General features: G+C 41.0%; 1 protein-coding gene across 2 annotated transcripts in view; it reads right to left on the bottom strand.

The window, feature by feature from the left end:
• The window catches only part of LOC105923790, a 68,077-nt gene extending 59,397 nt beyond the window's left edge, over positions 1 to 8,680 (bottom strand). The window contains exon 1 of one of the 2 annotated variants that reach the window (XM_036134293.1): positions 8,293 to 8,680. In XM_036134293.1, coding sequence (XP_035990186.1) covers positions 8,293 to 8,392 — 100 coding nt within the window. In that variant the 5' untranslated portion in view covers positions 8,393 to 8,680. The remainder of the gene's footprint in view (positions 1 to 8,292) is intronic. The other variant, XM_036134292.1, reaches the window with a different exon arrangement.
• Positions 8,681 to 24,853: the final 16,173 nt, after the last annotated feature.

Below are 24,853 nucleotides of genomic sequence, written 5' to 3'. Positions count from 1 at the left end.
GTCGGGTTCTCCCATCTCTGGTGCTGAGGTCGCCGAGGTGGTTAAAAAGCTCCTCGGTGGCAAGGCCCCAGGGGTGGATGAGATTCGCCTTTGCGGATGAGGTGGTCCTATTGGCTTCATCAGGGCGTGATCTACAGCTCTCACTAGAGCAGTTTGCAGCCGAGTGTGAAGCGGCCGGGTTGAGGATCAGTGCCTCTAAATCCGAGACCATGGTCTTGAACCGAAAAAGTGTAGAATGCCTCCTCCGGGTTGGGGTACCTTAAGGCTCTGGATGTTGTGGGGCTGCGTTGGTTAATGTGACTCTGCAACATTGCATGGACATCGGGGGCAGTTCCCCTGGATTGGCAGACTGGGGTGGTAGTCCCCCTATCTAAAAAGGGGGACGGGAGGGTGTGTTCCAACTACAGAAGAATCACACTCTTAAGCCTCCCTGGTAAGGTCTATTCAGGGGTTCTGGAAAAGAGGGTCCATCGGACAGTCGAATCTCGGATTCAGGAAGAGCAATGTGGTTTTCGTCCTGGCCGTGGAACACTGGATCAGCTCTACACCCTCAGCTGGATCCTGGAGGGGGCATGGGAGTTTGCTCTCGATTTACCGGTCGATCTATGTTCCTGTGCATTCAGGGCTGTCAGGTCTCTGTACGACCGGTGTCAGAGTCTGGTCCGCATTGCCGGCAGTAAGTCGAACTCGTTTCCGGTGAGAGTTGGACTCCGCCAAGGTTGCCCTTTGTCACCGATTCTGTTCATAACTTTTATGGACAGAATTTCTAGGCGCAGCCAAGGTGTTGAGGGGATCCGTTTTGGTGGCCTTAGGATTGCGTCTCTGCTATTCGCGGATGACGTGGTCCTATTGGCTTCATCAGGGCGTGATCTACAGCTCTCACTAGAGCGGTTTGCAGCTGAGTGCGAAGTGGCCGGGATGAAAATCAGTGCCTCCAAATCCGAGACCATGGTCTTGAACCTGAAAAGGGTAGAGTGCCTTCTCCAGGTTGGGGAGGATTTGCTGCCCCTAGTGGAGGAATTCAAGTATCTTGGGATCTTGTTCACGAATGAGGGGAAGATGGAGCGGGAGATCGACAGGCGGATTGGTGCGGCGTCTGCTGTGAAGCGGGTGCTGTACCCATCCGTTGTGGTGAAGAGAGAGCTGAGCCAAAAGTCGAAGCTCTCGATTTACCGGTCGATCTATGTTCCTACCCTCATCTATGGTCACGAGCTTTGGGTCATGACCGAAAGAACGAGATCCTGGATACAAGCGGCCGAAATGAGTTTTCTCCATAGTGTGTCTGGGCTCTCCCTTAGAGATAGGTTGAGGAGCTCAGTCATCCGGGGAGGACTCAGAGTAGAGCTGCTGCCCCTCCATGTCGAGAGGAGCCAGTTGAGGTGGCTCGGGCACCTCGTTAGGATGCCTCCTGGACGCCTCCCTGGTGAGGTGTTCCGGGCACGTCCCACCAGGGGGAGGCCCAGGGGAAGACCCAGGACACGCTGGAGGGACTATGTCTCCCAGCTGGCCTAAGAACGCCTTGGGATTCCCCCAGAGGAACTGGCCCAAGTGGCTGGGGAGAGGGACGTCTGGGCGTCCCTACTAAAGCTGCTACCCCCGCGACCCGACCCCGGATAAGCGAAAAAGAAGATGGAGATGGAGACAATAAGTGGAGTATTTTTATTAACCAGAATTGCTGCGCCTCGTGCCCAACCCAACTTCTTTTAAGCCTTGAATGAGCTATATCTTTATGGTGCGTTTCCTACAGAAATGCTATATGTACCTTAAGGCGGAAGAAAAGAGAAAGAACCTTATTCCCTTTCACTGGATGATTCAATAGCTAACATTCCAGCTGGTAAATGGACTGAATTTATAAAGCGCTTTTGCAGTCATACTGACCAATCAAAGCAAAGTACACTAGAGCCACATTCACCCAATACGCAGCTCAGTAGGCAGCTTGAAGTTGTGTCTTGCCCAGGGGCACATCAACATGTGGCAAGGGAAAGCTGGAATCAAACCCATAAGCTTCCGTTTCCAAGACAACTACTCAACCCATCAAGCCACAGTCGCCCACAAATGGAAGTCACCATCTACGTGCATGATAAGAAAGAATTGCCCAAGTTCTGTTTATTTATCTTGTCTTTGGTGCACACTGTAAAGTTGTAGTTAGCCACAATCTGTGCAAATAATTAACAACAAAAAGAAGAAAACACAAACAAAGCAACAACAAAACAGACATGCACCCACTCAACCCTCCTTATCTAGTGTTATCCCCAACTGATCAGGGCCGGCGATTGCTATAGGCGAGCTAGGCAATTGCCTAGGGCGGCAAATGTGTTGGGGGCGCCCTCTAGCGTCGCCCTTAGGCTTACTTCCCATTAATCATAGAATTAGAAAAAAAAGTGAATTAAACCGGTTATGAAGCGTACATCAGTTTGACTTAACCTTATGTATATATATAGCAAAATATGAACAAATAAATATACCACCGATTTTTTTTATTTTCTTTTTCACATTTAAGAGAAAATCTGAAAAGATTCTGATCACTTTTCAAGCGCCCACCAACCCAGTAGTCGTGACGTCAGAACGGGAGCGTTCATCTCAACATGGCGGATTACTGCACTACATGCGATAGCCAAAACGAGAAATCTGAAAGCGAAATTTCGACTTCAACCGAGCAATTCCTAACAGGAGACCATTCTAATGTATCGGAGGAAGAATATTTGTGTCTGGAGCCTCACATATTCGACCCAGACGTTTCAGATCAAGAGAAGGCAGCGGACGAACAACAGCGAGTCGGACAATGAGTGGAGATTGGATGTCGGGAGATTAGATGAATGGTAGGACAAGTTTTTTTCTTTTAACAACGCAGTTCAAATATTTTTTCGTATGTTGACATCATTTTCTTTTAGGCGCCATAGATATTTAATGACTAAAATGCCGGTGTTGTGCGAAATTCAATTCCCCTGTGAAAATCTATCCCCCCTCCCCTTTTGTCGGGAGCGCGCATTGCAGCCGTTTTCACGGCGCTTATAATAGATTTTTCGGTAAAACAACGCATATAATCATATCAAGGTTGTAACATTAGTTTAATCGGCAGCTGTCTACAAAATTATAAAATAAAAATAAATAAACGAGGTCTTCTTGCGCTGTTTTGTGTTATTTTAAACGCCAAGATAATCGGTCTTTTGTCACTTTTATTGAGTCGAAGTGACACGTGAATTTCTCCACTGTGAGATCAATAAAGTCTATCTTATCTTATCTTATCTTAAATAAAGAGATGAGGACAAAATGTATCACTAAAATGAATGAGCATTTATTCACAACTAAAAATGAATTTATGCCATGGCCTAGTTAGGCCCAATGATGAGGTGCTACTTATCATAAAGAATCACTTGACAACATTTTAAAAACAGTATCTGTACATTAATATTTAGCCTACCTACATACTAGCATAACAAAAGTCAAAAATAATATATTAAAAATATACACTGAGTAATATTGAGGCCTAAATATTTCCTGAAATGTAAATCAATTTCCAACTTACCATAAATGCATTAATAGTGAATTTAGCAAATCAGTTATGGTGTGTAATTCATATACAAATATACAATTAATCAATCTTATTTTTTAGGTGTTCCTGTTCTCACTGCCAATAATGGATTCTGTGAGAGAGTGCATCTGTTGCCAGAAAATCGACTTGGTTATTGCTAAGATGGAAGAAGCCAGAGAGGAGATGGATGGAGAAATCCCTGACACAGACCATCCTGGCATGGAAGCGGTGTGTCTAAATGCTTGGACATTGCAGGTTGCTTGGTCCCAATACAAGCAACAGTATAGACATATAGCGTATAGACAATTTGTGAGATGGTGTTGGGACAATTTAGGCAAAGATACCCGGGCTGTGATACCCTCGTGTGCAGTCAGCTGGGTAAGGGCCCACTTCCCACCCCCAGGACATGAAGATGATTTTTCCTTTAGAGGTCCCCTGTTGGCAGTTAAAAAAATACCCAAGCTGAAAGAATAAAATCTAAAACATGCATGTAAACAAAATTGTTGTGGTTATTATGTAATATAAGCAATTACTAATAAAATTATTTCATGGTCTTTTTGAAAATCGACTGAATGAGAGATTGATGGCATCATCTTTTGTTGGTTTCACAAATGAACTTGTCAGTGATGGGGGCTCTGATGCTGCATCAACCTGCTTAGTTTTTATTTTCTCCAGCTCTGCTAGCAGCATCTAAAAAAAAGCAGCAGTGGGTAAAATTTCTCATAACAATTTTTTTTTGATTGCTGGGGTGCATTACACAAGTGAATAAACAGATACAGGAAAGTAAAAGACAACACATGTAAACATGTGTACACAAAGACAAAAAGTGAAGCAACTAGTATAGCAGTGGTGATTCCTGACAAAGATTATTTCAAAAAGGACATCTAATTATCTCAGTATATATGCAGCAGAATTATGTACTATATTATTAGCTTGAGAATGTGTGGAGGATACTAATACAAAAAAAATATTTTGTAGTGATTATCTGCATTGATTATTCAAAAGGGATGTACAAATAATCATCAATTTATTAGTTATACTTTACCTAAGTGTCCTTACAGATGGTTAAAAGTGTTTTTGCACAGTCCTAACTTTGAGTGTGTAATAAATTATTTAAAATAATAAATAAGAAAAGGTTCTGAAACCTTTTCTGGTATTTGTTGTCTATGCATCACTCCATGCTAAGTTACAGTTTTTTCTAAATGCTTAAACACAACCTTGATTCTTATAGCACAATTTCTAAAACTATTAATACTTATAGCAAATCCACTCACTGAGTTCACAAAATTAAAAGAACAAACACTGCTTTGCACTCAATTTGCAATTTTGTAACACACTTTGCACAACTGTAGGCACAACTCACCGCACAGCACTCTTTGTGGAACTGTAAACAACTCAATGAAGCACTAAACAGATGCTGAAAAAAGTACTGGTATTTCGCACGGCAAAAGTGAGGGGGGGGGTGCAAAACTCAATCTCGCCTAGGGCAACCAAAGGGCTAGAACCGGCCCTGCTTGTGCCCATCAGTAATTCCTGCTGCATTTTGTGTTAGTAGAGTAGCAGAGGAAGAGCAATCAGAGTTATAAATGATTTTGGTCTTAACCAGTGGTGAAAGTAAGCCGGTACGGTTCGGTGCTAGGGATTTAAGCCAATATGCAGGAGGCAAAGGGGGAGAGCAGCTGTCAGATAAAGCCTTCATTCAGAACCAGTCATGGATGCAGTCTAAAACACCACTTGGTCTGTTTATAAGTTTCTTTTTAACTTATTCATTCCGAAATGTTTCTGAACTACATGTGCTGTGTTTCTGTGCCTCAACGCTCTTACCTACTGCTCGTCTTCCCTCCCTTCTCTTTGAGCAAAAGGACTTTTAAAAGTGTCCAGCCTTCAAAACGTGAAACACTACATCTAGTGTCCTTCCACCCGCAGCAAAATGTCCCAATTAAAATCAATAGGAGTGTTATGCACATTTTCAGTCATTGTACTCATATACAGCTCAAACTGTACGACGGAACCGCAGGGTTTAAAAGTTCACTGCTTACGATATGTGTTCTTACACTGTACGGCCCGACGCTCTGATGCGACCTGACTGCTCAACGAGTGCATTCAGAAACCACATGTCGGACTCAGCCCCGTAGAGAGATGGCGCTACTCGGACTCGTCTAACCGGAAGCCAAATGTCAGCAGTAGAAGAAGAAAAAGGTGGAAGTGTTGATGCTCACTGTTAAGTATGAGGCTTACTAGAACGAAACGTGCTGCCTTGGCAATTCTACGAGTTGCTCCTCCGTAGTTTGACTCCATGTCACACGTACTGCCGTCATGCTTCTCTACGCTCCTATGTTTTCGTTTGAGAAAACGAAGAAGAATCTACTTGTTTGTGCGTGCGCAGTGCGCGAGGTCGGGGGAAATCGGCTCGTAGACGGTCGTAACTCCGCTTGAACAGCAGGACGCGCTCACCATCGCTCACCATCGCTCACGAGGGCCGACTGAATTTCAGACATGTTAACGCGGATTTTCAACCGACCGCCTGATTCCTGATGGGGAGGTGGTGGTGAGAGGCGAATTGTCCCTCGTTACCCCCTGAATGCTACACGACGCAGGACGCACAATCGAGCTGAAACTCGGCACAATCCAAAAAATTCTCGCACGACTGAAGAATCGTGTATCTCGTACAGTGTATGCCCGGCTTTAGTAGTTATGTTTCATGCTATTTTGTTTAACGACACATAACCAGCGGTGGTGCGGTGGGCAGGCTGAGTTGGCATGAGCTTGAATTCAGGTGCGTATAATTAAGTTACACGTAATTAAGGTTCACGCTTTTAAGGGGCATTTTAAGGGACTTTTAACACAAGGGACTTCAGTTCAGACCTGTCATTCCTGCTCTTCTCTCTAAAGGAGCCCGTTACAGTCTTTATTTATGCATTTTTTCCTCGCGCGCCACACCAATGGGGGAAAAATCCGCCCAACTTTATTTTTCCTACAGTCACTTAGTAACCAGTGAGACGCAGAGCTTAAAAAGCTGTACCTGTACTCATCAAATTTGAATATTCTTGTAAACAAAACATTTTTTACAAGAATAAAGCAGACAGGTGAAGGGAGTTTTGGTGGCAGCAGACAGAATTTCTGGAGATATGACAATCAGAACGAACTGTATTTTCGTAAGAAATCTGGAAACAACCACAGAGCCGTTCACTTGCTTAGAAGGTGCAATATTGAGCGTAAATGTTGTGAATGGAGATTAAACAGAGGTGACCCTCCTCATATTCGGCAGTCTTGGTATGTTGAAACAATCACGGGAGAACAGTTGTGTTTTTTCTGTTTTAACCCACAAACAGAACAATAAAGTGTCGACACACCTCTTTCACTTTTTAACGAAAGTAAAACATCTCTACTTCCATGTCTAGATGTCTAGTCGGTTAGAAATGAGACGGAGTTGACTGGATATCCTCTTCCAGTGTCCAGTTGCCATGACAGCGAAACCGAGTGACTAACACCCCCCTCCATGCGTTCTGAAAATGAACATTATCTCACTCTTAACTTTCCATAAAAGTGAATTTGATTGCAGTTAGTTAGAACCACGGCAGACTTTGGATACATGTTGAATCTGTTTATATGATAGGATTGTACAAAATTATTTCCGGATGTGAACTGGATCTGTTTCTCATGTAAAGTTCCTTGAGATGACATTTGTTATGAATTGGCACTACATAAATAAATGATCATCTCTCTCTCTGCTCCTCTTTCTTTCTTTTTTTGCTTTCTAGCTCCATTTTACATGGTCTATAAGGGTCCAAATGCAGAGTCTGTCCTGCATTTGATAATTCTTTACAGTGCAAAGGATTCATATGCAGATGAGAATTTCTTTAATCAATAAATCGGTGGAGCAGGAGACTGAAAAGTCGCTAACAGCGCTGCTGTGACAGAGCATCAACAGCCTCGGAAAATGAAAAAAGGGGTGAGTCTGTCTTTTCCCTCTACAATTGAAATCTGAGCTGCATAAACAACGTTTTTTTTTATTCAAATTTTTTAAAAGAGTGATCCGGGCCAGCGGGAAAACTCTCAATGATCCTGATGGCCAGTCCACCCCTGGTTGTACTTGTGTGTTTGTCATATTCGACAGAAAAAGTAAATTACTGCCTAGAACGTGGAATGGTATTTGGAGTGACACAGCTGCAGATTTTTTACTTGAAGCCAGTGTTCTGACACAAATTCCGGTTAGTAAGGCAACCATGGAAACAACTGGTGTTTTGGGAAACAGGTCAGGCGCTGCCAGGAAAACAGTCTCTCTCTCTCTCTCTCGGAGCGAGATATAGAGCGAGAGTAGGAGAGAAGAGAGAGGAGAGAGAGAGAGAGGAGAGAGATAGCGAGGGAGAGAGAGAGCGAAGAGATCGATGAGACGAGCGCGAGAGCGCGCGAAGATAGAGAGAGAGATCGAGGGAGAGAGAGAGAGAGAGCAGAGACTACTAGCTCTCGCCTTCTCTAGTCTCTCTATCTATTATATCTCTCTTATCTCTCTCTCTCTCTCTCTCTCTCTCTCTCTCTCTCTCTCTCTCTCTCTCTCTCTCTCTCTCTCTCTCTCTCACTCACCCACACACGGAATACGTTTTGTAACCATAACTGCTGCATCTGAAAAAGTACAAAACCACGTTGTAACATAACATTTCACACTACAGAACGAGGAAACAATTTCCATGAACTACGGTAGTTACAACTTTATAGGTAAAACAGCTGTTATGTAAAAAGTCGAATGGAGCTGAACTTACTTTTCCCCGCTCCAGCCAACGCGTTAACAACCAGAACGGCGACAAAAACCACCGTAGAAAAGAGAATCACCAGGATTCTGGGCAGACTGTTGTCCTTCATTTTCGTTGACGTGCTTTGCCGCTGGACAGAAACGAGCTGTCTTTATACCAAGATGCCTTCACGTGCTCCACGGAAAACAACCCCACCTCTGAAGCGAATGGTTACAAAACCGCCGCCTCTGGAAACATATTTTAAACGTTTAAACTGAATTAAAAACACCATGCATGATACTGCTTGAACACTACATGAAACACAAACCGTACGAAAAATATCACCATATGAAACAAAAATCTATTATTCCTTAGTAAAGGTTTGATAACACTTTCGTCGTGTGAGTCAGTCAGTAGTATGTAATAGTTTTGCGGAAAGGGGCGTCACGTAATGAATCATTCTGGAACACAGCTTCATTGCCACTGTCATATTTATCCTGATCTACAGGTACATGGATTGGTTAGATCATCCAAAAGGTTTCCAAAATTTAGTTTGAAAGGGAAGTTTAACCATTCGAACTTAAAGGTTCGAAACCGAAAACAAATGGCACATTATGCTTTTAACTGTTCGGTAATTGGACAGTAAATTGCAATGAGCAACGCAGGCCCCTTGAAAAACAAAGTAATTGTAGATCCTTTCATTCATATAATAACACTGACTATTAAAAATAAAATCACTGGCATCTTCACAAACATAATTCATTGTCACCAGTAAGTGAGGCAGCACTGGAGGTATCTTTAGAATTTGTTCTATGTTTGGGCTGTTTGTGAACGGAATTATTAAAACTTGAGGTATTAAAATCACCTTGACCTATCTTCTTGGAAACTTGTAAGCAGCTATACTCAGCGAGAAGACAGCTTAACTCTATCCTGATTAAATCAAGGTACACATTGTGTGTTTTCTGTGTGAGACTACAAATGTTTGGGTATGAGATGTTTGTATCATGTCTGCTCTGGACATCCAATATAGCATAGTGTGTCATGATTTAGGTTTTTGTTTGTTTATTTTGGACTTTCCTGGACTTGAATCAGCTACCATCCTATCAGCCTGTTACCCCTCAGCCATCAGCCATTAGCCAATACGCTTAGTCCTGAGCTGATAGGAAAGAGCAGACAAGAGGGCAAGCTGCAGCCTAACCAGGGGGTGATTACTTTGTCTCTGCTCTGGATCTCAAAGTGCTGAAACTTGATGGACTCAAGTTAGTGTGTAACTGGAGAATCAGTTATGTTTATTTCCCACAACACTGTTTCAAGTTATCTAAAATATTAGTTTCATCTATCTTCAACTTGTATGTTAGAACCAACCCCAACAATATTACTTTACAAAGTAATTTACAAAGTAATGCCATATTAGAAGAGTTTCATTCAGGCTTCAGAGCTCCTCATAGCACTGAAACAGCTCTGGTGAAGGTTACTAATGATATTCTTATTGCCTCAGATAATGGACTTGTGTCTGTACTTGTCCTGTTAGATCACAGTGCTGCATTTGATACAGTTGATCACAATATTCTCCTACAAAGACTTGAACATACTGTAGGGATTAAGGGAAAAACATTACAATTCTTTGAATCTAATCTGTCTGAAAGACTCCAGTTTCACAAGGTTTGCACACTATATATATATATATATATATATATATATATATATATATATATATATATATATATATATATATATATATATATATATATATATATATATATATATATATATATATATATATATATATACAGTGTGCGATTTGCAAAAAAAAAAAAAAAAAAAAGAAACAGAGGGGGGATCATTTCAAAACTTTTATTAATGAATAAAAAGTTACTTTATACCAATTCTCTTTTCAGCTCTCCTGTATAAACTCCCTCAGTCTGTTCCCCACTGCTGGTTCATCTTCAATCTTCAGATGCCCTCAGTCTACGTGTGTTCCTCGTCCTCCGTCTGCCAAGCATCTGCTCCCTCACCAGCTCCGCCGTCCAGCTTCAGCCATCTTCACACTTCTGCTCCAGTATGGTATAGTTTCCTGGTTTTTTCATCTACTGCTCAAACCCGGAAATAAAGACTCTTTAATTGTGGCTCTGTGTGTGGCTGAATTCGGGTTCAATCCACAAAACCCTGACAGTACGGACCAGCCAAATGAACCCGTCGCCCACACAGAGCCCGGAGCTCACCTCTTTCCTGAGCCCCATGGCGGAGCTCTTCTGTATCCAGCTCCGGGAAGGCCTGGATGCCATCGCCGCAGCCAGCCCGCCTTGGAAGCGGCTGAATGCCGTCAACCACGCATGGGACATTTTCAAGGACCAGATCAAGCTCCTCTCAACCCTCGGAATCTCTGGGCTGTTTGAGGAGTTGGAGTGGAATTATCAGGCTGCGCATTCCCAGCTCCTCAACGAGCCACCTCCACCCAGACCACAGCTCACCTGCCTGTCCACCGCTGCTCCTCCCGTCTCGGCTGTCTCCGCCGCTGCTGCAGCTCCTGCCGTTGATCCCGCCGCCGCCCCGTCACTAGCGGCAGCCCCTAATTCAGTGCCCTGCTCCTCCCGGTGCAGACGACGGGGTCGCCAGCACAAAAATTCCCCGGGGCCCATCCAGACGCCACCACTGTTGCTGCTCCTTCTGGGGCCGACATCACCTCCTCTTCACTGGTGAGTCGGCCGGGTGCAGTTACTCCTGCTGCTCTGGAGAGTGTGGACCGGGCTCCTCGCGTCCACGAAGACCAGTTGTGGGACTTTTTCTACGGGGACAGGGACGACCTCCTCCCATTATGGTCCTCCACTGTTCCCGCTGATAAGAGTCTTGCAGCCTGTGAGGATGGGGTCTACACCGAACCACCGGCATCCAAAGGCCCAGCTCTACTGCCGCATGCCACGGCCAAAGCCTGCGTGGGTGCGCGCACTGCTGCTGACCGCACGGATTTGGTGCCTGCCAGAGCGGCGCCCAAGGTGGTTCCTGCTGCGCACGCCACGGCCCAAGCCAGCGTGGGTGCGCACGTTTCTGCTCCGCTGGCCGACGAAAGGCCTCAACGAAAGCCCTCAACCTGCTCCGCCGGCCGTCTTAAAGGGTCCTGCGCCGCTGGCCGACGAAAGGCCTCAACGAAAGTAATTTCAAAAGTTTTATTAATGAATAAAAAGTTTGATCAATAATGGTTAGCTAGCACGGTGCTCTTTCAGGTACCTAGCTAGATCCAGTAGGTTAGGTTATTGTTTTTAAACTTGCGCCATCTACTGTCGGGACTCAGGAGTGGGTATTAGTTTTCTTTAACCGCTTTGAGCAGAAAACATAATGATACTCTTTAAAAACAGACAACAAAAAGTTAAATTAACAAATGTGAAGGACACAAGACATGTATTTATATTAGGGCTGTCAAACAATTAAAACGATTGAATTTGAATCGATTAATCCCGATAGTTAACTCGAGATTAATTTCAAATTAATCGCACATTTTATCCTTTTATTTCTGCAAGTGTAATAGTCTGTTTGGGCATTTTAATATGCAATTTTGCAATAAATGACACTAATAAAATACATGATTGTACAAAAAATATGTTTATTTTGTTATTTAAGCACTTTTGAGAATTGGAATGAAAACATCCTAGTGCCAAATGTTAAACTCTGGACTATAATGGCTAAATGACTAATCATGACGCCCTGATGTTTACACAATGTGTAAATAAATTTGTAAATATATACCTATTTTCATGCCGATATATTTTTTTGCCTCTTAAACTAATATAGACACGGTATTAGGCATATACATATAAATTAATAAAAATGTAAGTTTTATTGTTGGTTTTTTCACTCTCTCTGAGCTTTGAGTGCTGGAACAATATTTTTGCTTGCTGTTTATATCTATATTCATACAGTTTAAGCCTGGAAAAAGGTTTTAAATTTCCAGGTCATTCCAGTCTTACACTTTGTTTGCAACTGGGCAGGAGCTTAATACCCTAAGAGAGACTGTTTAGCAACTGTTTTGTGACTCCAGGTCCTTCGTTTGGCAACGTAAGTCAGCCTTAGTTTGTCAAATACAGAGAAAACAAATTAATAAGCATTAAAGTACGGTTTATGGGTTGGGTTTCTGGAATGTTATCAGCATGTTAAAAACTCATCTTCAGAACCAATGTCTGCTCAAAACAGTGATCTGCACCAAGTAATCTATATTCACCAGTTATCACCAGTTATTGTACCGTAAACTACAGAGTTGCTCTGTCTGCCTTTACTACCGTCGGCTCCTATGGCGAAGGGATATTTCAGCTGGATACACTCAAATTGTCTAATGCAGGCAGGTCTCTTAATAACCGCTGTTTCATCACTTATTTTGGAGCCCAAATAAGCAATTTCACTTTCAGAAACGTGCCCAAAAAAAACGCAACCCGTGACTCATGAAATTTACAAGCGCCTTTAGAATAAAACAAGCCCAAAGTCGCATGAAATAAACAGTCTGTGCAACAGTGAGCGCGGGTCTGTTTTGCTACAGTCTCTAGCACTCTTGAAACTACGGAAAGTGCCGAGGATAAAAGAAACACAGTCTGTGCTCTCTGTGTCAGATGTTCAGTTATTTCTCTGCCTCCTTTAGTAATAATGGTACATGTAATAAATGTAGTGTTTTTGTAGCTTTGGAGGCGAGGGTGTCCGAATTGGAGACCCGGCTCCATGCTGTTGAAAAACCAGCTGATAGCCGCTTCTTTGCTAGCGCGGAGCCGCATAGAGTAACTTCACATAGCGAACCAAAAGCAGTAGCACCGGTGACGGTTCGTGGGAAACATAGCTCTAGATCCCAGCCCCCAGATCACCACCAGTCCGTCTAAGTTTCTAATAGATTTTCACCACTCAGCGACGCACCGGCTGAGGAGCCGACCTTAATTATTGGCAGCTCGATAGTGAGAAATGTGGCACTAAAGAAACCAGGGACCATAGTTAAATGCTTACCAGGGGCCAGAACGGGTGACATAGAATCCTACCTAAAACTACTGGCTAAGGATAAGCGTAAATACCGCAAAATTGTTATTCACGCTGGCGGTAATGACACCCGGTCACGCCGATCAGAGGTCACCAAAGTTGGTGTTGTTTCGGTGTGTGAGTTTGCTAAAACTATGTCGGACTCCGTAATTTTCTCTGGTCCCCTGCCTGACCTGACCAGTGATGAAATGTTTAGCCGTATGTTGTCATTCAACCACTGGTTGTCTAGGTGGTGTTCAGAAAACGACGTTGGATACATTGATAACTGGCAAACTTTCTGGGGAAAACCTGGTCTGATCAGGAGAGACAGCATTCATCCCACTTTGGATGGTGCAGCTCTTCTTTCTAGGAATCTGGCCAGATTTATTAGTTCTCCTAAATGCTGACAACCCAGGGTCCAGACCAGGAAGCAGAGCCGTAGTTTAACACACCTCTCCGCAGCTTCTGTACTGTTACCCACCCATTATCCTATTAAGACGGTGTCTTTCCCACGGCCAAAACTTAACAGATGAAAAACTGATCTAAAAGGAACAAATCATAAAAATCTAATAAAAATCCATACGGATCACTTTGAACCAAAAAAATAAAATAATTAAATGTGCTCTATTAAATATAAGGTCTCTCCCTCCAAAGACTTTGTTAGTTAATGAATTGATTTCTGATAATCAGATTGATTTGTTTTGTCTCACAGAAACCTGGCTACAAGAGGACTACGTTAGTATAAATGAGTCAACTCCCTCCAGTTATTCAAATTTCCACATTCCCAGATCTGTGGGAAGAGGAGGAGGAGTGGCAACAATCTTTCAGTCTGATTTATTAATTAGTCCCAGGCCAATTAATAATTACAGTTCTTTTGAACATTTAACCCTCAGTTTCCCTCATGCAAACTGCAAAGCAATAAAACCTCTTCTGTTTGTTGTTTTGTATCGTCCACCAGGCCCTTACACTCAGTTTTTGGATCAGTTGTCAGATTTCTTATCTGATTTGGTGTTAAATACTGACAAGGTTATTATAGTGGGTGATTTTAACATCCATGTTGACACTGAATGTGATAACCTCAGTGTAGCCTTTAAAACTATCCTAGATTCAATTGGTTTTGCTCAAAATGTGCATAAACCGACGCACTCTCGGCTCCATACTTTAGACCTTGTTCTGACATATGGCATTGATTGTGAAAAATTAACAGTATTCTCTCACAACCCTGTCCTGTCTGATCATTTTTTAATAACATTTGAGTTTAATCTAACTGAGTTCTCCACCCCCAAAAGAGGGTTCCATTATAGTAGATCTTTATCAGATAATGCTGTATCAAAACTTAAAGAGTCTGTCCCCTTTTTAATATCCTCAGTATTGCAGAAATGCCCTGTAGATGGCAGCAATGCTGTTTCTTCCCATTCACAAATTGATACCTTTGCTAACAATGTGACTTCCTCATTGCGTTCTGCATTAGATAAAGTAGCTCCCTTGAAAAATAAGGTGATTATTCACAGGAAGCTGGCTCCCTGGTTTAATTCAGAGCTGCGTTCCTTGAAGCACAATGTTAGGAAATTGGAGAGAAAATGGCGCTCTACACACCAAGAGGAATCCTACCTAATCTGGAGGGACAGTCTATTGTTGTATAATAAGACCCTTCACAGAGTTAGAGCAGCATATTTTTCATCATTAATTGAAGAGAATAAAAATAATCCTAGATTTCTCTTTAGTACAGTTGCCAAACTTACCCAGAGCCACAGCTCTGTTGAGCCATCCATTCCCTTAGCTCTTAGTAGTAACCATTTTATGGGATTCTTCATAAATAAAATTGATTCCATTAAAAATAAAATAATTTGCATCCTCCCAAACATGATTACCTCATCCTCAGTAAGTGAGGCAGCATTGGAGGAATCTTTAGAACCTGCGCAGTGTTTGAACTGTTTAGAAGCAGTAGAGCTTTCTGAGCTATCTAAAATTTTAGCTTCATCTAAACCTTCTACCTGTATGTTAGACCGATACCCAACCAAGTTGTTTAAGGACATATTCCCTTTGATCAGTGGCACTATTTTAGACATGATTAATCTATCCTTAGTAAATGGATATGTACCACAGGTTTTTAAAGTTGCTGTTATTAAACCTTTACTTAAGAAACCTTCTCTTGATCAAGATGAGTTAGTAAACTACAGACCTATATCTAATCTTCTTTTCTTATCTAAAATTCTTGAGAAAGTAGTTGCTAATCAACTTTGTGAACATTTACAAAGCAATGACCTACTTGAGGAGTTTCAGTCAGGCTTCAGAGCTCATCATAGCACTGAAACAGCTCTGGTGAAGGTCACTAATGATATTCTCATGGCCTCAGATAATGGACTTGTGTCTGTACTTGTCCTGTTAGATCTCAGTGCTGCATTTGATACAGTTGATCACAATATTCTCCTACAAAGACTTGAACATACTGTAGGGATTAAGGGAAAAGCATTAGGCTGGTTTAAATCTTATCTGTCGGACAGATTCCAGTTTGTTCATGTTAATAATAAATCTTCCTCAAACTCTAGGGTCACTTGTGGAGTACCACAGGGTTCAGTCCTTGGACCAATTCTCTTTACTATATATATGCTTCCGATAGGCAAAATTATCAGACAGCATGGGATTAATTTCCACTGTTATGCTGATGATACTCAGCTATATTTATCCATAAATCCTGATCCAATCAGTTACTTCGACTGCAGTCATGTCTTGATGACATCAAAAGCTGGATGACTTTAAATTTCCTGCATCTAAATTCTGACAAGACCGAAGTTGTAATCTTTGGGCTAGAGTCCTCAAAAAATAAACTTCTTAACCAATCACTTAATCTGGGTGGCATTAACTTGGCCTCTGGCAATAAAGTAAAAAATCTTGGTGTTATTTTTGATCAAGAAATGTCATTTAAATCCCATATTAAACAGGTTTCCAGAGTTTCCTTTTTTCACCTCTGGAATATCGGCAAAATTAGAAACATTCTGTCCAGGAGTGATGCTGAAAAACTAGTCCATGCATTTGTTACTTCAAGGCTGGACTATTGTAATTCTTTGCTATCAGGAAGTCCACAAAATGCAGTTCAAAGTCTTCAGCTGATCCAAAATGCTGCAGCAAGAGTTCTGATGAAAATAACAAGCGGGATCATATTTCTCCAATTTTAGCTTCCCTTCATTGGCTTCCTGTTAAATCAAGAATATAACTTAAAATTCCCCTTCTCACATATGAAGCCCTTAATAATCAAGCTCCATCATATATCAGAGCTCTGATTACCCCGTATGTTCCTAACAGAGCACTTCGCTCTCAGACTGCAGGTCTGCTGGTGGTTCCTAGAGTTTCTAAAAGTAAAATGGGAGGCACATCCTTTAGTTATCCGACTCTGTTCTATGGAACCAACACCCAGTTTTTGTCCATAAAGCAGACACCGTGTCTACTTTTAATAATATGCTTAAAACTTTCCATTTTTATAAAGCTTATAGTTAGAGTGGCTTAGGTTACCCTGAGCTATCTCTGTAGTTATGCTGCTTTAGACTTGCTGGAGGACATCAGGATCTATTTTTCTCACTCTGCTAAGTTCTACTACTGTTCTCCAATTTGCATTGTTAGTTGTTATTTCAACCTTTAACTTTATTTTGTCTCTGTCATTTTTCTCTTCATAGTAGATATGCTTGGTATGAGGGATTGCTGCAAAGCCATCAACAATGCAGACGACTGTCCACTGTGTCTCTATGCTCTTTCTGGTTGCTTGTCAACACTCAGTGCAATCTACTGGGTTTCCTTTGCTAGGAAACCCATTTTACCCATCTGATTTGATTGAATTTGGCTTTGTAAAGTGTCTTGAGATAACATGTGTTGTGAATTGGCGCTATATAAATAAAATTGAATTGAATATTAGCTTGAGGCAAGAAGTCCTTCATCATCATATTCCATATATTCAATTCAATTCATACAAGATTAGTTTTATGAAAATCTTATATTTATAAATGACTTATTTGACACCAATGGTAGATTTTAGAGCTTCTCGTCTTTTGTCAACATATAATATTTAAATTGTGCAAGTTGAGCCTTCAACATTTTTTGTAAATCTCTTCCACAGTCATTGATTCAATTAATCCAAAATACTCTTTGGTACTCTCAGGCAACAATTGCACAACCCAAGTTAGTAGCAAATAATTGTAATTTGTAGAGTTATAAATGTAACTGTATGTAAATGTATCAACGAAGGTTTGAGACAAACTATTGTCCATCATTACAAAAGAAATACTTTCAAGAAATTGGAGAATTGTAACAATGATCAATTGATGATTAAGGTTCATTCCAAATTTGTTAAATGGTCAATTTCACTAAAAGTGAAAGAGACTAATTTGAAATTAATAAATAGCTTATTTCTGGTGGACGAATTTCTTGAAAGATTATTTTAATTTAAGGTTGACCCATATATAAAGTTCAAACTATTTGTCACTTGTTTTTTTTTTTTTTTTGAATGTTGCTATTCACAGGACTTTTGGAATGATATATAAAATTGTTTGAATCTTAAACTCAACATTCCCCATTTTAATATGTCACACATTATGTTTTTCTTGGATAATTTGGATTCCTCTTCATCCATTGTGATAAATATTGTTATGCTGTAATGATCTGCAATAGACTTCATTCCTAAGTACTGCTGCACAGTAATTGTTTCTTTAAGTTAGGTTCTTTTTAGTTATACTGTAGAAATGTGTCATTTCGGGAGCTGGAGGGTTGTTGTTGGAGGACTGGAGAGAGTTGGCGGGTACTCTTTGAAAGCTGTCCAGTTTTATTTGACCTAAAATAAACCAATGTTAGCAGCAAAACCTTGGTCTGATGCTACGGTTTCATAACAACCGGTACATCTCAGATCACTGGGAACACCGCTAGCAAGCAGCTCACCAGGTTGCTCTGCTGATCAGCCTGGCTTCTCCACACCTGTTCCTGCTACTCAGCATGACCAAGCTGATCCTGATTCCATCTGGTGTCCCAGTTCCCAAGGACCAGGCCAGTGTTTGCAGTCTGTCTGTGGCTGCTTTAATCCTGTGGCATTGGTGGTGACGTGGAACTTCCGCAATTGGGTCAGGGACATACACGTCATAACCCTGTGAGCAGTTTCCCATAGTCACAACTTCCAGCACCTACCCTGAGTCATCAGAGGACGTCTGTGCTCAACCAGTGTCATCAGTCCCATCACCCTGTTCCCTCTCATCTCCTACACAGTCACTCCCTTCTGATTCACATTCACTTCCAGTTACAGCCGAGCCATTATCATCTTCCTGTCCATCACTTATACCATCCGAAAAGTTCTTGGTCCCAGCTTTATTACCATCTTATTCATATTCATTACCATCATCTTCATCATTTCCACACTTCATACAGCACAAACTGCCATCCAATCCTTTGCCATCTTCATCGTCGTCTTTGTCATCATTAACATCACTTGAAACATCTGTAGTTACCTCATCTGAGAACTTCGATGGCTCAGCACTGCCCGAAAACTTTGGTGGTTCTGCATCGCCAGAGAACATTGGTGGTTCTGTAACGCCAGATAATGTTGGTGGTTCTGCATCGCCAGAGAACATTGGTGGTTCTGTATCGCCAGATAATGTTGGTGGTTCTGCATCGCCGGAGAGCATTGGCGGTTTTGTTATAGTTCTGGTGTCTGAGCTCCAATTTTCATAGGTTTCCTGTCTCTAAGAATCAGGTGGACCAGTCTTCTGACTGGTCTCCAGAGATCCACTGTGGGCTCCAGCGGACCTACCACCCTCAGTCTCCGCCGTGGGTTCCTGGGATCCAGTTTCCTAAAACCTGGGACCTGTCCCCTAAAAACTGTGTCCTGTCCTCTGAGCTCAGCCCGAATTCCACCCTCAAGCAGTATCAAGATCCTGGTTCCAGTCTACAAATGCAAGGTTGTGTTTCAGGTCTAGAACAGCAAAATCATGGTTCCAGTCTACAGTAGCAAGGTTGTGGTTCCAGTCTGCAGGCTCATCGCTCCAACCTGCAGCAGTGAGGTTGTGGTTCAAGAAGATAATTGTGACAGGTTCATGAATGCAATAGAACAAAACATAATAAAATGATCAGAAGAAGTTAAACAAACATTAGAAAAAGATCTAACATTATCAGAAATTAAAATGACTGTGAAACAAATGAAAAATCACCTGGTATTGATGGTGTTTCTATTGAGTTTTTTGAGACCCTTTGGGAAGAGATGAAAAATGTATTATTTAATGCATATTTGGAGTGCATAAACAATGGTCAACTATCCCCAACAATGAAAAATGGTTTGATTACAAAATTGCCAAAGCCCTATAAAGACTTTTTACAGCTGGGCAACTGGAGACCAATAACCATACTTTGTAATGATTAGAAATCAATCGCTTTAGTTTAAGCTAATTGGATAAAAAAAATTATAAATAAGTTAATAGATTAATTTCAGTCTGCCTTCATTAAAGGCAGACATATCTATATTAATGTCACACTAATATTGGATATGATAGAAATATCATGCTCTTATAAATTCAGAAAATCTAATAGTATTCATTGATTTCTTCAACTCATTTTATTTAATTGAACACAAATTTCTAATTAGATCATTGCAACCTTTGGCCTAAAAACAATGAATTTTGAATCTATTGCTGGAGTTTTTAGAGTTAACTGGATAAAATATTTTCTGGCTAAACCTGATTCTGTTTTGTTTTGCATTCCCAAAAACATTTATGATTAAGTGGGAGGTTTAGAATTTCTTTTAAAATGGGACTTTAAGATTTCCAAATTGTCTGTCAAACTGGCTGAATTTTATAAGCAAGTGCTTTGTTATAAGACAATTTATGTTAAAAGAGTAGTTACAGTGAATAAGGAAATGCTATTCATCCAAAGTTGGTATAACAAGGGAATAATTTTATATATATATATATATATATATATATATATATATATATATATATATATATATATATATATATATATATATATATTAGAACTACAAGGTAATTTTCTTAGATTTGCAGATTTAAAAATTTTATTCAATATTAAAAGCACATGAAAGGAATACAATAAGACTGTGAAGCAATACCATCAGCTTAATACAAACTGATACAAAATTATTTGCATTATTCTAAAGGGCAATTACTCTGACCAAAACTTGTGTCTAAATGATAAAATACTTAATAACAAAACTATTGACAGAATATTTAAATAGAAACAATTTCGATCGAAAGGTGACCATAAAATCATAACAACAAATATATAATTTTATGAAATGGCCAGCATCTACAAAAATAAAAAAATGAAAATATTATCCCACTGCTGCCATGCTCCAAAAGAGATTTAAATATGAGGTGGAGCCATGTATTTTTTGTTCTGTGGAAGACGAAACTTTGGAGCATCTGTTCTCTCTTGCTCAGCAATAAAATTATTTAGACAAGAATTAAAGAACAGGTTGAAATTTCCCTCTATCTATCCTTCCATATTCTTCCGCTTATCCGGAGTCGGGTTGCGGGGGTAGCAGCTTCAGTAGGGAGGCTCAGACGTCCCTCTCCCCAGCCACTTGGGCCAACTCCTCCGGGGGAATCCCGCGGCGTTCCCAGGCCAGCTGAGAAACATAATCCATCGAGCGTGTCCTGGGTCTTCTCCTGGGTCTCCTCCTGGTGGGACGTGCCCAGAACACCTCACCAGGGAGGCGTCCAGGAGGCATCCTAACCTGAAGCCCGAGTCACCTCAACTGGCTCCTCTGGACGTGGAGGAGCAGTGGCTCTATATGAAGGTTCATTTGTTCCAAAGCGATTTGTGCATTGTAAGCATGAATTCGAAGTTGTAGAGGAAGTTAAATTCTAAGTTTTGTATTTGTAGAATAAAAAAAAATCACAAGTAAAATTTTTTTACACCTGTTCAAATTTTAAGTACAAGTACACAAATTGTGTTCTGTGAGTTGCACATAAAAAAAACTCTTACATTCTCAGTTTTGCTCCAAATGGTCCAGAACTATTGTTGCAAAACTATTTGTGCATTGTAACTTTGGTGTTTTGTAATTGTAGATTTTTTTTAATCTGTCACAAGTACAAAATAAAGTTAAACCTCTTCAAATTCTTGAGTACAAGTACACAAATTGTGTTCTGTGAGTTGCACATCATAAATGTCTATCATTCAGTTCTGCTGCAGTTGATCTAAAACAAATGGTGCAAAACAAATTCAAAACGTGTATTAAAATCTTCAAAAAAAACAATTTTTTATATATTTTTTCCTTAACACAAATACAAATCAATGAGTACAACTACACAAATCTGCTGCTGTGAGTCACAAATTTAACTTTACAAGTTAGGCCTTCATTTTCAGTTTTGACACAAACGTCTCAACGGTAAAAATTAAGACAGCAGGGGGCGCTGCCTCCTAGGTCAGTCTGTACCAACCAGAAGTACGGTTGGTACTGCCATGTTGCCTTTCAAGGACCCAGCACACATATGCCTTCGAAGAACGCAGCTCTCACTGTCATACAGTGTATACCATGGCCGCGGGAAGTGGGTGTGCTGGGGGTGCTGCAGCACCCCCTAGTGGCGAGAGGTAGATAAAAAAATATTAAATAGTGCTGTCAAACTACTAAAAATTTTAACTGCATAATTTCAATAGTTAACTCAAAATGCGAATGATATACTCAATAGCATATTTTATCTTTTTATTTCTGAAAGTGTAAAAGCTTATTTGGGCATTTTAATATGCAATTTTGCAATAAATGACACTAGTAAAAACATGCTTGTACTAAAAATACATATTACTTTTTATTTTCAAGCACTTTTCAGAATTATAATGAAAACATCCTGGTGGCATAAAATGTTAAACTCTGGCCTATAATGGGCTAAATAACTAATCATAACGCCCTGATGTTTACACAATGTGTAAATAAACATTTCATACCGAAATATTTTTTCCCTCTTAAACAAAGACAGACATGGTATTGAGCATTTACATATAAAGTAATTACTAATTTTACATTTTAGAGACAAAAAAATACAACAAATTAACAAGCATTAAAATATCGGTTGGGTTTCTGCAATGTTTTCAGCGTGTAAAAAAATAATTGTCAAAACCAATGTCTGCTCAAAATGGTGATCTGCACCGCGTAATCTACTTTTAGCAGTTATCCTCAGTTATTGCAACCGTAAACTGCAGAAAATACGGACAGACCTTTACTCTCTCGGCTCCTATGTCAGTCAAAGGAGGATGCGCTGCAGCGCGTTATGAGGCGGAGGGATATGTCCGTTGGTCATACTCTGTAGTGCGGCAGCGTCCCTTAGTTTAGAGCCCAAATAAACCATAGACATAATATAAGATATATGTCTATGAAATAAACGACATCACTCTCAGAAACAAGCCGACAACACTGCAACCCGCGACTTATGAAAGTTACAAACAACTTTAGAAAAAAGAAGTCCAATGTCACATGAAATAAGCGGGCTTGGCAACATAGAGCGCGGGTCTGTTTTGCTAGTCTCTAGCATTCTGAGAACTAGGAAAATCACCAAGGGTAAAAAGAAAAAAAAAACTGTCCGGAGAGCGCTGCGGGGAAACAAAGCATTTTGTTAACACATTAATAACGCGTTAAAACTGACAACCCTAATAAATAAAATACTTTACACAATTTATAAATTTCTTATAACTATTTTAAATGATTTTGAAAAGTTCATGAAAGTTACGTTGTCATGGCAACGTCAAGTAAGCTAGTGGTCGCCGAGTAAAGAGCTATCCCGCTCGCGGCAGCAGACTAGTACATTTACAGAGTCTAATGAGAAAAAAAGAGGAGGAAATATGGCACAAAAACGAATTTCTGATTTTTTTGGAAAACCACCACCGGTTAAGAAAAATACTTGTACAGTAACCACCACGATGGAGAGCAGCCGGAGTGAGGAGACTGTCCGCCCGCCTCTGATGGCAGGTGCACCGGCAGGCCCAGCCCCTACACCCGCAACTCAACCAAGCGTAATTGAATTAGACAAGCCCTTCCAGCCAACATCCGGTTTCAAATTTCCTGCACAGAGTTGTGGTAATGAAACATTCTCACGTTCTGTGGCACTGGCTTGGTTTGCTAGATGGCAGTGGCTGCATTATGTGGAAGATACTGATCACATTTTGTGTTTTGTTTGTCTAAAAGCAATCGGAAAAAAAGTCATACCAAGAGACAAAATTAAGAAAGACAACCCCTTCATAAATGCCAGCTTTTCAAATTGGCGTAAAGCCACTGAAAAATTCAATGAGCATGAGAAATCAGAGCTGCACAGCGAGTCAATACAAAAGTTGGCGGCTTTGGTTGACATCCACATAGATGCTCGCTTATCCAGCGCTCATGCCAGAAAGCAGGCTACTGCCCGACACTGTTTGGAGCTTCTCTTCAGGATCATCCGATTCCTTGGCAGCAAGGGAATTGCCTTCAGGGGCGACACAGCACGTGAAGGAATACTATATGAACTGATGCTGCAGCGCACCTATGATCTCCCTGAAGAAAGAAAGTGGATAGAAGGTAGAGACAACTGGATGTCGGACACTATACAAAATGAAATAATTGAAAAGTTTGCTCACTGTTATGGGAGTTCTGAACAGATAACTGACTTCCCTGAGATTTACTGAAGAAGGAGACGTGGAGTGTTACTGTTCCAGCACTTTATTGAGAAACAGAGCAGAGCAACACATGGACAAAGTATTCGCACCGCGCGGCTGCAGCCTAGCGTCTGCCCCTGTTTCTGCCCGACCTCGCTTTCGGCTCTCCCTAATACTGCACCGTGGCCTTGGCAGGAGACAAAGCAAAGACAGCCCATCCTAGACAGTCGTCAGCCATACAGTGTTATGCTGCAGCATTCGGCCTTGCACTCAGTAACAGTGGATTACATACACAGACATCTCGTCTCCTGGCTCTGTGTCCGAGAGGCAACAGGTCACTTTGACTGTAGGGCAAAGATTAATACAACATTCCACCCCTTGATCGCATAGAATATGTATAATCTATGTGATCACCCACAAATCAAAAACAAGATGACTCGTGACATGAACATGCAAGTACAAATCATGTGTGCTGGAACTTCAGTAGTGATTAACATGAATGCTTCGGAGAGTTTTAACACACAAGATCAAAGTTTAGCATTTGCCTACAATTTAGGGTTCATCTAATTAAAGTAAGGCCTGTTTTAGGTCCTATGCGCACATTATTTTAGGTGTATTCGACTAGGTAAGCTAAAACCTGTATACTAATTAAGGTCAAATCCGTCTACTCTCACCCCGCCCTGAATACCCCCCTACTCCTTTCTCCACTTACGCCTCCAGTGGACAATAATCCACCACTCCAAACTTACAACACCAGGAGCAAAGGCAGGAGAGGTTCAGTGCGGGCAGGGGAACTCCAGAAAAAACTACTCACAGGAGTAGCAAAAACTTGGTAAGCTGTCAGCAGACAGTGAGAACAGTTGAGAATCATATTGGGTAAACATTCAAACTCCAATAACAAAAAAATGATTACGCATAACCGAGGTAACACATCAAAACTTAGATCTATGCCTAAATCAAAGTTGACATTAGACCAAACAACGAATGAAGGGAAAAT

The sequence above is a fragment of the Fundulus heteroclitus genome, unplaced genomic scaffold (genome assembly GCF_011125445.2).
Source record: "Fundulus heteroclitus isolate FHET01 unplaced genomic scaffold, MU-UCD_Fhet_4.1 scaffold_79, whole genome shotgun sequence".
NCBI lineage: Eukaryota > Metazoa > Chordata > Actinopteri > Cyprinodontiformes > Fundulidae > Fundulus > Fundulus heteroclitus.
Note: the sequence above shows the minus strand (reverse complement) of the source record. Positions and strands in the feature narration are given on the sequence as shown.